At 31.6% G+C, this 14,775-nt stretch overlaps 1 protein-coding gene and 1 long non-coding RNA gene across 2 annotated transcripts in view; one reads left to right on the forward strand and one right to left on the reverse strand.

The window, feature by feature from the left end:
* The window catches only part of LOC129221419 (derlin-2-like), a 34,152-nt gene extending 29,399 nt beyond the window's left edge, over window positions 1-4,753 (reverse strand). Inside the window, exons 1-3 of the mRNA XM_054855904.1 lie at window positions 4,471-4,753; window positions 2,963-3,028; window positions 2,669-2,836 (exon numbers count right to left, since the gene is read on the reverse strand). Coding sequence (XP_054711879.1) covers window positions 2,669-2,836; window positions 2,963-3,028; window positions 4,471-4,560 — 324 coding nt within the window. The 5' untranslated portion in view covers window positions 4,561-4,753. The remainder of the gene's footprint in view (window positions 1-2,668; window positions 2,837-2,962; window positions 3,029-4,470) is intronic.
* A 1,878-nt stretch (window positions 4,754-6,631) lies between these two features.
* On the forward strand, window positions 6,632-9,709 carry LOC129220481 (uncharacterized). The gene is made up of 3 exons (XR_008580472.1): window positions 6,632-6,767; window positions 7,865-7,968; window positions 9,599-9,709. It is a non-coding gene; the product is annotated as an uncharacterized LOC129220481 (long non-coding RNA).
* The last annotated feature ends 5,066 nt before the right edge of the window (window positions 9,710-14,775 follow it).

Genomic DNA, 14,775 nt, shown 5'->3' on the forward strand with positions numbered 1-14,775 from the left:
CTGACAGATACTGCTATACAGCAAGATTTAGAAAAAAATTTCAATGAAAGCCTACCTAGGATCTGAAATTCAAATGCATTTTTCTCAAAACTTTAAAAAGTTCTCTTACATCCCTTTGCTTCTTACTGCCATAATTTAGAAATGTTCATTATTTTTCCTTCCCCTTGCAAACTATATAGAAATACTCAACAATTCAAAACCAAAATGTTTAAGCTACACTTTGGATTTTTTTTTAAAACAAATTACAAAAAAAAAAATATTTCAATTGTTAATTAAGAAAACATTGAGCCAGAGTAAAATTTTTAAACCAATTTATAAAATTGAGTGTGGTACTAACTGAATCAACATGGGGGAGTTGTCAGATTTTAAAAGTATGGCATTTTATGAAGAGGTTAAACTTCTGGTCTCAAAAGGCTCACAATCATTGCCAAATTTCTTGTTAATAAATTTTTTAAACACTAAAGGAACTATAGAATTAATTGTACCTAAGTGTACATATAATTCACATAATACACTTAATATAAGTGAATGCGAGGAAGTTTTATACAAATGTGACAACCTGCAACATGCTGGTTAATAGTCAAATTATTAATCCCTAATGAAGATCAGTGACTCTTTTAAAGCAATCAACCCCCTTGCTCATTACAACCTCTTCCGGTAAGATGTTACAAGTGCTTACAACCCTACTAATGAAATAATGTTTCCTAATTTCCAGAGTTCAGAGCCTGGTCCTCATGATCACTTTTATATTTATAGTAATCAAGGAAAAATTCAATAGCTGAAACAACACATTTAACCATTTATTACCCCTCAATTTTCTCCCCGTCAAGATGCTTTATGTTTTAACTCAACACACCGCCACGCTTTTTAAATTCTAGATTTATATAGTTCTTTCTATTTATCTATTGAGTGTTAGCACAACTCTAAATTCTCTTTGGGATCTTGATTCTAGATGATGAAAGCCAAGTTAGAAACATATTACAGTATGAGACCCCAATTTCGGAATCCAAAATCCGGAAGACTCGAAAACCAAAACTATTTTTTGTTAAATTTTTTTTTTTAAATCATTATTTATTTATTTATTATTATTATTTTTTTCCAGTTTTAAAAGTTTAAAATTGCTAATGTTCAGCAATGACTTGTAGAAAACATGGTAACCTCAGTTTAGCTTTTTTAAAGAAAAATTTCTATGCCGTTTTGTTGTAATTGTGTAGCAATCTTCCAACATCTACTTTCAATTAACAGTAATTCTTTTTTTTCTTCTCATTAATATGCAATACAAAGCCTACTAAATAAGAGTACAAAATTAATACAGTAAAACTGTAAAGTTGACCGCCCTTGTAAGTTGACCACCTGTCTATGTTGACCGCTTTTGTCAGGAAGGGAATTAGTCCTATCTCATATAATGAAGGAAAACTTCTATAACTTGACCACCTCTCTATCTTGACCACTAATGTTCGCCAAATTTGGTTAGGAGTATTGTAAAAAACCCTTTGTAAGTTGACCACTTGGTTTATTTTTTTTTTTTAACTTTCTTCAGCAAATTATTTTATTTCATTATTTATTTATTTATTATTATTATTATTTTTCATAGCTTTCCAAGAATGTTTTTAATGCTTTGATGACGGAACAGCATTTTACTAACTAAACAGCAGCATAAAGCTTAACGCTGCTCTTTATTCTCCAAACTTGTTTTTCATTTGTTGTTCTATTTGAGATAGCTTTTTGTACTCTGTTCAATGAAAACAGGTATCAGTAGTAAAGTTCAAAGTCTTTTCTTTTAGTTGCAATTGTTGTGACAACACAGGAACTGTGCTAAAAAGATAAGGCCCGGATCTATACATTTTGATTCCCCAGCAACAAAATATGTAGGGCCCATACCTACAGGCCAGCAGTGTCTCTTAGTAAAGTGAATAAGTCTTAGTACTAGTTTTTTTTTTCTATTTTTTCTTCAATTTCTAAGGCCGTTAGCCCCTTTAAGGACGCGGGCCTCTCGCACTGCGTATAAGCAGATCTGGGCTTGCTAATGAGTAAAGTTACATGTTTCTGGTGCAAGGGATTAAGAGATAGGACATTTTGATAGGACATTTACCTTTATGAACTGAGAGAGTCGAGCTTGTTGCTCTTTGTGCTATAAGTTTTACATAAAAAGGCTTCAAAAAGAAAATTAGCTGAACTTAAGATTAATAAAAAGTATGAAATATTAAAATTAACTGAAAATGGAAAAAGCCAGAGAATATTAGCTTGCACATAAGGAATTTCTAAAACTAAAGTGTCTAATATAGTTAAAAACAAGGAAAAACTAACAAAATTATTTAAATAGTATTTTTAATTAGCTCACTTTCAAAAATATTAAACAATGAAAATGAGTTGAACAGAAAGAGTAAGGGTGAATTCCTCAAAAAATGAATACATAGTGCAAGAAATGACAAAAAAAAAAAAAAAACTTTACTTGCTTAAATTATGTAACTTTTATTTTGACATTCATAGACACCCATCTTAACAGTTTGAATCATATATAGGTTCCAAAAAGGGCTTGACTTTTACCATATTTAGCAATTGTTATAAATTGTGAAGTTTTTAAAAAAAATAATCAAAATTTCTTCACTTTTGAAACACATTTATGACATGTACCTATTTAGTAGATAGAAATAGAGATAAAGGATACAATCATTAATGTTCCACCGAATAAAAACATGTAGAAAAAGTCGGCTGGTCTTCCACGAAATGAACCCTCTTCTAAGGAGCGACAATACCGATATGTAAAGATGAGGTTGAATAAAAAATTAAAACCAAAAGTTCCAAAAAATAAAAATGTAGTGAACAAGCGCCATATCTAAAAGTGAAAAATAACAATATAAGAAAAGAATTAGCAATCTCATATTTTTTTTATTGACTAATTTAGCGATACTTAATAATTTTTATCATAAAAAAATAATATATATATATATATTAGTTTTACCTGATAGTGCTTGATAATTAAATCTGGATTGAAATATAATTGAAAAGGTGAAATAATCTCTAGTTGCTGGAAGGAAAAAAAGAAACAATTAGGTTTTAAAGAACACTATTAGTAAATATATCATCATCACCAAGAAGAGTTCTCACTAATAGGTATGTCCAAACATAAGTATGAAAAAAAAATTATTCAAGAAGTGTTAAGATACTCGCGAATAAGTCAAGAAATTTTGAGCAAAAAAAGTTAGAGAAAAAGAAAGAAAAAGTTAAGAGCTAAAGGTTTAATTTATATGCAGTGCAAAACTTCTGAAAATTTTCCCAAAACACATTCCAAATCATGAACATTTTTTCGATTTTAATCCAACCCTTTTAAACAGATGTCAGAAAAATAAATTTTTACACATTCTGCTTTTATTTTACACATGGTCTTATTGCGAAACAAAGACTAAATAATTAAATTAAAAACCGATTACGTGATAAGTGCAAATTTTCTCGATAGTCAGGATACAATGCTCATATAAAAAAAAAAATGTAATATTGCTACAGCACCTGAATTGTACATTCTTGAAAAACAATGACGAAGGCCGATCAATGAATGCTTTTCAATGGACAATGGAACTATATGGGTTCTTAAGTGAAATATAGTCTTACTTGCAAGGTAGACTAAAAAATAAAAAAAATTTTCAACTAAGCACTTTTCATAATGCATTCAGAAGGACAAAATTCCTTTTCTGGGTCAGAAACGACAGTTTAAGTATTCCTGTAGTTTTCAACTATTTCAAGAAAATGATATCACAAATGAAGAAAAGTGCAGCTTCAAAGAAGTTTAAAGATCAATATTAAATTGACAATAACTAAAATTTGCCTGAATACATTACGCTCCCAAAAGCTGGGCCTGATCTCAAAAATGACAAGCCTGAACAAAAGACATTAGATTGAATTGACTATTTTCGTGCATGATAATGAATTGGAGGAAGTTTTTAAGTAGGCTCTAAAACAAAGAATAGTTGACCAACTTTAAATTGACAACAACTAAAATTTGCCTCAATACATTATGCTCCTAAAATCTGGGCCTGATCTCAAAAATGACAAGCTTCAATGTGTAAACATTAGATTGAATTGACTATTTTCAGTGCATAATTATGAGTTGGAAGTTTTTAAGTTGGCTCTAGAACAAAGCGTAGTTGAGCCACTTTATGTGAAAATCTGTGCAAAGTTTAACATATACTGAATGCTATATCAATGCTAAAAGCAGTGTCTGAAAATATTTAGAATCTATGCTTAAGGTAGTTCATTCTTATAAAAAGGAAATTAGAAAGTTTTACTTGGTATTGTTTAGAGATTCTTTATTACAAAAAGTAAATTACGCTATATTTATCACAATAAATAAATCAAAGAACTTTGAAAAGAAACATCAGTTTTTTCTTTAATGATAAAGTTTACAAATTCATATCATTTTACAGATATAAATTTTAGGGCTGGCCAGTAATACTTCTTGCGTAGGAAACTTACTACAGCAGCTGTAGTTAGCACACAAGCGGTGGTATATGCTTTTGTAATTATAGGCATTTCCATGTATTCCTGCTGAAGTGCTTGAGCCATGTTTACATACGTTTAGTAAACAAACCGTCAAAATAATGTATTATTAAAAAATGTTTTCACTTGTGAGCTTAACTTTGAATATAATAAGTAAAAGACATTCCACAGATTACTAAAGAACACTCAAATACTATAAATGAATCATTATTAGCAATTTGTTTAGAGCGAAAGCGGCGTCAGCTTTAAATGTCCACAGACTGCCTATTGAACCGGCTTACATGTTACTATTTTGAGCACTGGCGACATCTATCGGCGCAATAGCCTGTAGACAAGTTATTCCACAAGTATTTTTAAACCCTTCAGTTATAATTACTTATGAGCAAGCGAATGGATACTTAATTACACGGAATTAAAACGGGCATCAATAAAAAAAATGATTAAGTTGTGGTAATTATTAGAATTGATAAAGAAAAAGGTCTAAAGTCTCGGACACGATTTATTCTGAAAGAGCGATGATTGGCTTATTTATTCGTTCTGTGAAGCAATACTTTGGCAAGTGACTAATCAGATTACGCTACGCCGGCTCAGTAATCAAATGATTTCAAGAAAAAGTTACGGTTAATTTTTGAAGTTCTGGATTTTATATATTAATGCACAACAGTTCAATTTTGTGTGAAGAAAGTTAATAGCTTCTTATTTAAGAAGCCTAGAATTCTCAAATTAATTCGGAACTCCAGCGCTCGAATACGCTACCTTGCGGTGATTTACAAAACTGCAAATGAAGCGTTCCACGTGTGTCTGTTGACGTAAACACAGGCAGTTTGTTCTGAGTATTTATTAACGCAATCGATGTGTCTTAGTTTGCTTTCAGCTACAGAAATTAATTCGTCACTTAGTAGTATTCTCGAGCTTCTCAAAATAATGTTAGTTTTCATTATTTCCTTAATAATTGGTAAAAGCGAAAATACTGGATTAACAAACTTGGATAACGTTATACAAGGTAAAAAAATTTATTGTTTTGTATGAATTTGTAAGAATATGGGGGTTTTTTTAATCTTAAATTAATTAAACTTACCATATTTTACAGCAGCATTTAGTTGGAATGGACAGTATGCAAAATATTTTCTTGAATATATTATCGTAGAACAAAATGAATAACCGAGAAAGAATTTACTTTATTCCTTTTATTCTCAGCTGAAAGGTTTCGCCAAATTTGTTTAGGGTTATAGTTTTCGTATAGTGCGAGCAAAGTAGCCTTGGCGAGATTTCGCGTTTTTACTTAAACCATTTTTAATTTTTATCATGAGTGGAATAAAATGGTAGTAAGATTACAGAATTCGATAAGTGAAAAGAAATAATGGTCAATCAACTGAAAAGAAAACTACCACCATATATCCGTGAGAATTTTGTTGATGATTTGCATAACATGACACAATTATATCGTAACTCAGAAATTACAAAAATCGAAACAGAAAATTTTTAAATTAACCGATTCGGGAATTCGAGAGAAATAACTCAGCTACAAATGGAAAACAATAAACGCTAGCCAAGCAAGGTAAAAAAGTATCATCTTCTTTCGATAACAATTTGTAATGTCATATTGAATTTTCTAGCATTAATTGTTATTCTTGTCAGGCCACAATTATTATTTAGTTTTATCAAGAATTGATAAATATCGAATTCAACATCGTGAAAATGGCTGCTTAGAACTATGAACTACGTACTTTGCATTAATGTTTGACGTTTAGTAATGCTTCTTGAATTCTCATTTCTTTCTACGTGGGTCAGAATATCAACAAGACTTTGAAAATTAATTTAAAAAGAATAAAGCGAAAAAATCATACGTCCGAACAAAAATCACAACACTTTTAGCATTTTCTTCGTTACCATGGGCGCGTTTCCAAACTCTCGGTCTTCGGTTGCTCCGATCTCGACCGGTCGTGGCTGTGACGTCACGGTCACCAACCGGTCGAAAGAAGTTTATAAACAAACGCGCGGTTTTTTTTGGTCGATTTCGCTTTTCGCTTATTTTCGCAATGGAGCAAGCTGAAATATTAGAATTTATTTTTAGCAGTTCAGAATCTAATTCTGATTCCACTGAATCATCTTCTTCTTCTTCCGAAGATGATATTCTTCTATGTACTGATGTGAGGGAGAAAATTCCACGCATGGAAGGTTATTTTGAAAACATTGTGAGCCAAATGAGTGATGGAGTCTTTAAAAGTCATTTTCGTCTGCACATACATACCATGGAAAGAATTGAAAATATAGTATGGAGTGTTTCTTACTCATTTAATTATGAAAACTCATGTATTACTGAGTACTTTCTCTTTAAAAGGGTTTGATATATCGCACCAAGGAAATTGACACAACTTATTAAAATTTGGAACAAAACGCACTAGTTATTGAATTTAAAATCTAAATTAAATGCCCTTTCTTGCCACATAGTTTTAACTGGTGGTTTTAACTTTCATAACTGGTGCTTTGGTGAAACATTTTTCAATTTTCATAGTTGAAGAAATATTTCTGAACTCAAAGATGCATTTCTAACAGGGATGTCCATAGGGATTTTTTTGTTTTAAAATTTTTTTAATTGATTTATTTTTAATTTGAATTATAAATTTTATTTTATTTCATACTTCTTATATTTAATTTCATTTATTTATTTAGTGTGTGTGTCACTGGTGTAGCACAGAACTTTTTTGATAAAATAATACTAATAATCGAAAAGTTTAAAAAAGTATTTTTTAAAAATAAATAAAAAAGAGAGAGCTAAAATTAAAAGGAAGAGAGTAAAATTAGGGGGGGGGATTTGTGCCATAAAATTTTGGAGGTGGGGAATGGGCACCCCTGATTATTAATTTAACCAACAAAAACTATCCAGTTAACATCACATCAAAAAATTTTTTGCATGTATAGTAGTATTTGAAACAATTACTTAAAACTATAATGCAAAGCCTTGGTTTTCTCCAAAGCTGTTTTTTGGAGCGGTGTCTTTCCTTGCCTGGGTGCATTATATTCTTTACTATAACTCAGAGAAGTCACGGCACAAACTGCTCCATTGAAATATGTTGGGGAGGGTGTTTTGAGGGGTATTTTTCCCGTTTTTTTTGGGTTTGTGATATTTAGGGGGGTGGGCACCCCCGTGTTAACCTCTTATGTCTAAAATAAAATTCTTTCTTGCACCACATCTATGTTCCACATACAGTCGAATTCCGAAAACTCGAATATTTCTTATTCCTTTCTCTTAAAGTTTTTATCGTGTCACATAACTCGAAATAACCCCCCCCCCCCCAAAAAAAAAACATCCACTTATTTCTCTGTGTAATTGCGTCGCCTTGTGATTCATTTTATTTTTATTTCATAGGTGTCCGAGAGTTTTCAAGTGCAAGCTACTGGAAGACCATGTGTACCTTTGAAAAAGCAATTGCACATGGTCATTTGGTATTTAGCAACACCCGAATGTTACAGGTAAACCGAAATTTATATTTTCATCAATATGAATGCCATAATTGCAGGTTAGTCATTTAGGGGACCGGGGGTGAAGTTGTCCTTCCTTCTTGTATCAAGAAACTAATACCGAATATCAGGGGCACCACTATACCAAGGATCCTGGCGGTTTAAACTGCCATTGAAAAAGCACGCAAATCTGTGGCAGGCCAAAAGATGACAAGAGTGTATCAAACAGGTGGCATCCAAGTTTTTTTTAAATCATCCTAAAGATGGACAGAGAATTTAGTTTATGGTTTAAAATGGAGTCAAGCAGTGAAAACTGGATCCTGAGTACTATAAACAGAGCTGCCATCTGCAACAAAAAATGGTAGTTTTTACAAACTACAGCTTTGAACTACGAAGCCATGAAAATGTGTCCAAAACTTACAATTTTCTTTTTTTTTTCTTTGTAATCACAGGAAATTTTTCAATCCTTATAGATAATGTCCATAATATCATCATTCAAATAGTATTGCTTTTCTAACAAAATCCTAGATGTATGTTTAAAAATAAGCAAAATAATCTTACCACAATTAATGCAAAAAAAAAAAAAAAAACAATAAACCAATCATTATTAGTTTTTCCAAAGTAAAGTGTTACTTGTTTAGGAGAGAGGAAAAACTTTTTTCTGGTGCGCAAGCAAAGGAGGGGACGCGCGCTCTTTTAACCCTGGTCAAAAATTCAAAAAGATTTTTTTTTTTTTTTTGACGAATTACGTTCACATGGCTTGATCAGTGATGTTCCCATCTACTTTTCTGAGGGTATACTCCTAGTAATCTATTACGCACAATTATGTCATTATATGAAAAATTTTGAATCTTGAGGGTATATGCTATATGTCTAAAAAAGGTTTGAGAGTTCCTAAGTTTTGAGATATGTCTAAAAAAGGTTGTTCCCTATGGGAACACCACTGGGCTCGATGTGGAACAGGCTTCAAATGCAATGCACTAAGAAACAGAATATTGCCTCTTAATGTAAATTTCGTTGCGTATGTTGCATTCGTAATTAAAAATGTGCCGTTTACCCCCTCCCCCGTAAAACTCTGCTACTAACTTCGTTTTTCACTACTTGGCAACTCTGATTATAAGTTTGAACTTAATCATAAGCATAATATTCTTTTCAAAAATGATTTTCCTCCTAAAATTTTCGAAATTGTAGTCTTAAAAATGCGTTTTAGACCATCTTAGGTTGTGTTTTCGGAGAAACGATTTAAGAACGACTTTAAAAAATGCAGTTAGTGTTTCCTCCAATTATGTTGAAAGCAGAGTGGCTTTAAGGGACTCTCTCCCAAAAATTGCAGTTCTAACAATTTAATTTTAGACGATTTTTGATGATGCGGGAGGAGAGACTTGGAGGCTCTCACTCAAAATTTTTTTGAAATTTATCGAAGAACTTAAAATTTTCTTGGGAAGGGAACCCAAACCTTTCCTTTCGATAGCTCGCATTTTTAGTTGCTGTTTATTTTACAACCATCACTTTTAATGCTTAATTTTAAAGGTCAATATTTCAATGTGTATGAACAATATATGTCAGTTTGAAACATTATATTCTTACAATAGAAAATGTTTTGAATATTAGATTTAAAAAATTTTGTTCTTGCATCCTACAGATCTATATCTGACCGATTTGGTGTGTGCCCAAAAACACTGTGGACTTCAGTACAGAAAATATGTGCAATACTAGTGCAGAAAGCCCCAGAAATAATTAAATGGCCACAGTCAACAGAGCTACCTATGATCCAAAGTGCCACTTGAGCACCCAGAAAGCTATATATATAGACACAGTTTTGCATCTTTGGTTCTACAAGGCGTAGCAGACAACAAGTAAGACAACTCCTTTATTATAGAAATGAAATTTCTTAAGAAATTGTTTTTGTCATAAATGGTAGGTCACCTTACATTGAAACTTTCTATATCAAAACATTGTTGAAGCTCTTGAGTGTTGAAAGATGTTGATGTATATATGATCGGGCTGCGGAGTTGGAGGAAAATTGACTGAGTTAGGCTCCTGGAATTTTAGGGCCTTTGACTCTGACTTTTTGACCCAAAAATCAATCCAAACATGACTCCTTAACTCCAACTTTCAGTTGCTAGCTCTGGCAGAGTAATGAAAACTGCAGACTCTCGACACTTAAAGCCTTATACTACAGACTCCACAGTCCCTATGGAGATTTTTTAAAAAAAAGAGGGAAGAACACAACCCCTAGATACTAGAAAAAGGGAAAGATCAATATGTAAGTGCTGTAAAGGAAATACCACTAAGTTTTGTGAGCAGGATTAAAATTGAATATATATATATATATATATATATATATATATATATATATATATATATATATATATATAATGGTAAGTAACAAAAGGATGAAAAAACTTTTTTAAAAGAAGGGGGGATGAATTATTTAAAAAAAGAAAACTAAGCCAAAGAAAAAGAAAAGAGCGGCTGCTTTAAGATTGATCTCATCAGCATTGGCAATCTGAAAGTATACAAAACACCAATGGATAGATAGGCAAATGCACTCAAATCCAAATAATGCATATTTTGAAGCGGCAGCCAAATTTAGAAGAGAACAAAATGTATATATATATATATATATATATATACATATATATATATATATATATATATATATATATATATATTTATTTATATATTTGTCCATTGATACTTAAAGTAGTTCTTAATTTTTTTTTTTTTTAATTTACAGATTAAAATTTCTTGACTGCTATGTTGGAGAAGTTGGCTGTGTCCATGATGCTAGAGTGTTCAGCAAGTCTTTCCTAGGGCAAAATCTAAGAACAAAAGTTCCCCAACCTTACCATATTTTAGGAGACAAAGCTTATCCCTTAAGGAGTCAGTTACTGACTCCTTTTAGGGATAATGGCCATCTCACTGCCAGTGAAAGAAACTATAATCACCTTCACTCTCAAACGAGATGTACGGTGGAAAGGGCCTTTGGCTTATTGAAAGGTCGCTTTCGTAGGCTGAAGGGTATAGACATGACTGAAGTGGTGAACATTCCTGCTGTTATTATGGCTTGTGTTCTCCACAACATTTGTCAGGGTTTAAATGATGAAACCGAAGAGGATGATGAGCCTCAGCCAAAAGATAAAGCAACTGATGATGATGAGGAAACTTATTCCATATCTGGAGTAAATAAACGCCTCCAGATTATGCAATTGCTCGCCTAAAGATAATTTACAAAACTTATTAAGTATATTGCATTATGTCGTTAACATTATGTCTTTTAGTTGCAGATATTATTGCATATCATTTTTAATGAAATAAAGATTTTGTTTTAATTTGTAGTGTTAAGTCTTTTATAGTGCGTAGAATGTTTTTTTAAGTTTTCTTTACTCCTCATTTTGTAGCATTAGTTATTCATCACTAAATGATAAATCATTTGAAGAACAGTAAAAAAGCAAGTATTTTTTTTCTAAAGATTATTTCTTAAGTTACTTTCACTGTCATAAGGCTCATTACAATTCCACTTACACGTGATATCTGCAAACAGATTTACAGCTCAATCTCATTATTGGGTGGGTGGTTGTTTGTTACTAGTTCAAAGTCATCTCGAATTTGTTATATTTTTAATTCTAAAACTGCTGAATAAGATATTTAGATCAACTTTTGGGTGTTGTGATCCAGAAGTTACGCAATTATTTTAATTTATACTTTTTAACGTGAATCAAGTTAATAAAATATGTTTAAAAACGTGAATTCAGATTTTAAACAGAAAAAAGAAAGAACAGTACAGAAATTGTTTTGTTTCAAAATATTTAGGTAGACTTGAAATAGCAAAATACCTTTTCACTTCTGCTTATCTGTAACTAAAATATCTGGGATTACCATGCTCGTAAATTCTTACTAAACAGAAAAAAAAAAAAAATATGAGCGCATGTTTCAAAGTGTTGTGAAATGAGTAACACCTCCATTCATGAAACTTGGCACTCAACCAGTTATCACCTGTAGCAGTTAATAACTCATTTGTTGCAAAAGACAAGCGGAATCAAGTTTCCACCCGATTGCTATGTAGTATTTGAAGCTGACCTTTGCGTAGTGAACATTATTCCAGAATACTTGAACAGAGTATCCAGTAAAAACATTGTTTCAAACACTTAATTTATTTTTTTAAACATTTTGAAATTTTTCCTTATATAAGGCTAGCATTTCTGCTTTCAGTTCAAGCTTCCTTCTTTTTAACTCTTGTCTTTCTTCATGTCGCCTTTCCTTAGCAGCTGCATTGTCTTTTTTCAACTGAAAAAATTCTTCAACCCATTCTGGGCGCTTCCTTTTTGAGGCGGAAGTAGAACCAGTGGGTGTTGGAGGCGTTGCAGGAGACAACGAACTTCCTCCAGCACTATCAGCTGATGTGCTGGGTTGAGCAATGTCGGGAGCTATATAAAATAATACAAATTAAAATTCAACCAACCAGTTTTGAGTATGAAATAAAATGTTTGACACAACATTCTTGATTTTTTTTTTTTTTTTTTGAAAGATATAGTATTTTGAAATGAACCTGTGAATGTAAAATGTATATTACGCATATATATATATATATATATATATATATATATATATATATATATATATATATATATATATATATATATATATATATATATATATATATATATTTAATAATAATAATAAAAGTGAAAAATATTGAAAAGACCACACCAAGAGCCCATAGATGCGCAACGCAGCAAAACTAAAAAGTATTTGGCTTGTAGTCAAATACCAAATTTTAAACAATTAATACAAAAAATAATGATGAGAAAAAGGAAAATTACAAGCAGCCATTTAATAGGATCTTTTCCTATTAAATAGCTGCTTGTAATTTTCCTTTTTCTCATTTTTTTTTTGTATTAATTTTTATATTTACTTGGCTTTTTAGTTTTGCTGTATTGGTGTTTTCAATATTTTTCACTTTTATTATAATTATATATATATATATATATATATGTACATATATATACATATATATATATATATATATACACAGTAAAATCCCTCTAATGCAGACACTAACGGGACATTTTTTTTTTTTGTCCGCAATAGTGAGGTTTTCGCAGGACAAGGGTTTAATAATGTTACTTGCATTGAAACTGGGGAAATAAAAATTGTCCACATAAGAGGGGTGTCCATTAGGAGGGGTTTTACTGTGTATATATATATATATATACGTATATGTAACTGAAATAAATGAAACATGCCTAAAAATATTTAAAATCAAATGACACTAAAGAAAAGTTAACTTCTAACATTTACTATATTGACCACGTGACAAAAAAGTGGTTACTTTTGAGAATTGTTTCCAAGTAGAGTTAACTCCTGATTAGCAGTAGAATTAGGGAGGGGGGGATACGCAAAAACCACACATAGGAGAATTTTGTCAATAATCCGCAATAAAGAAAAAACACTACATACGTTATATCGTACCTTTAAAATAATAACTCTCACTAGCATTTGAACTCTGTCTAAAAGAAATAACAGTGTATGTAAAAGCTATAAAAGAATTGCTCATTACTGCAAACTGATTACATAAACAGTAAATTATGGAAACATTCTTAGATCAACAAGGGTGTTGTTCCCATAGGGTATACTCCATATGTGTCATATATTCTCAAACTTTTTTAAACCTATTTGCGTATATCCTCAAGCTTTCATTCTTAATTCAAATTCTATCATCACATTTCAAATTTTCCTAAACCAAAAATCATATACTTATGTTAACCACATTTTCTCACAACATAAGGAAAATTAGAAACATCAATTTTACCAGTTTTTTTCTTCTCCTTCAAAAACTTGGAACTCTATCACATTTGGGTTATAACCTCAAGAATTTCTGGACATATTACGTATGGGATTGCATACATATATTGCGCATAACAGATTACTGGGAGTGTACCCTCAGAAAAATTAAACTTTCTGAATAAATAGGAACATTACTGTAGATCAACTAAAACAGATCAACTTAGTAAGGCGAAAATGTTTAAATTGAGCACGGGTCTATAAATTTTGCCTCCCCCCCCACACAAAATTCTGTATGGCTCCTGCTCACAGGCCAGCAGTGTATAGTTATAACATTAAAATAACTTAATGTTAGTTTTTTCAATTTCTTGGTCTATTGGACCCTTTAAGGACGTGCCCCCCCCCCCCTCACTGCGGGCATGCAGATCCAGGCCTGTGGAAGGGAAATGATTTTGAAAAAACTGGTCTGTTCAATGGTTTACAAACATAAAGCGAGTACATAAACATGGATTCCAACTATATTTGCTAGCAACTTAAGTTGACTATGATGTCAAGACGCGCGGAAGAAAAAACGAGTTAACAGATAAAACGTCACAGTTACTAACGAATAAGAGGAGGTCGCCATCTGTCTGTCAACTGCTGTTTGATTCAAATGGATAAAACACTCCTCGTTGCTTCGTTGGAAAAATGAAAATATTTAACGATTGACTGAAATTAAGACAAAAAAAAGGTTACATATGCGTGAGTTTAACTAACTAATCCGATTTCTAAAGCGAAGAGCATAATTTCACCCAAATATCGGACAAGGCGCTAGGAACTATTTCCTTCACTTGGCTTCAGCTCATTTCTCCATTGCCAGGTAAGCTTGCAGTCGAGCATAGTCAGATTTTGTTGACCTTGGAAGTTTGATGTCATTGGAAGGGATTGGAATGAAAGAAAAATAATTAATTCAATGTTTCAATTTTAATGGCTTTGTTACCTTGTGATTTCTGTCTGTTCAATTTTATTATTGCACTTATTTAAGCACTAAAT

Source organism: Uloborus diversus, chromosome 4 (assembly GCF_026930045.1).
Source record: "Uloborus diversus isolate 005 chromosome 4, Udiv.v.3.1, whole genome shotgun sequence".
NCBI classification, from domain to species: Eukaryota; Metazoa; Arthropoda; class Arachnida; order Araneae; family Uloboridae; genus Uloborus; species Uloborus diversus.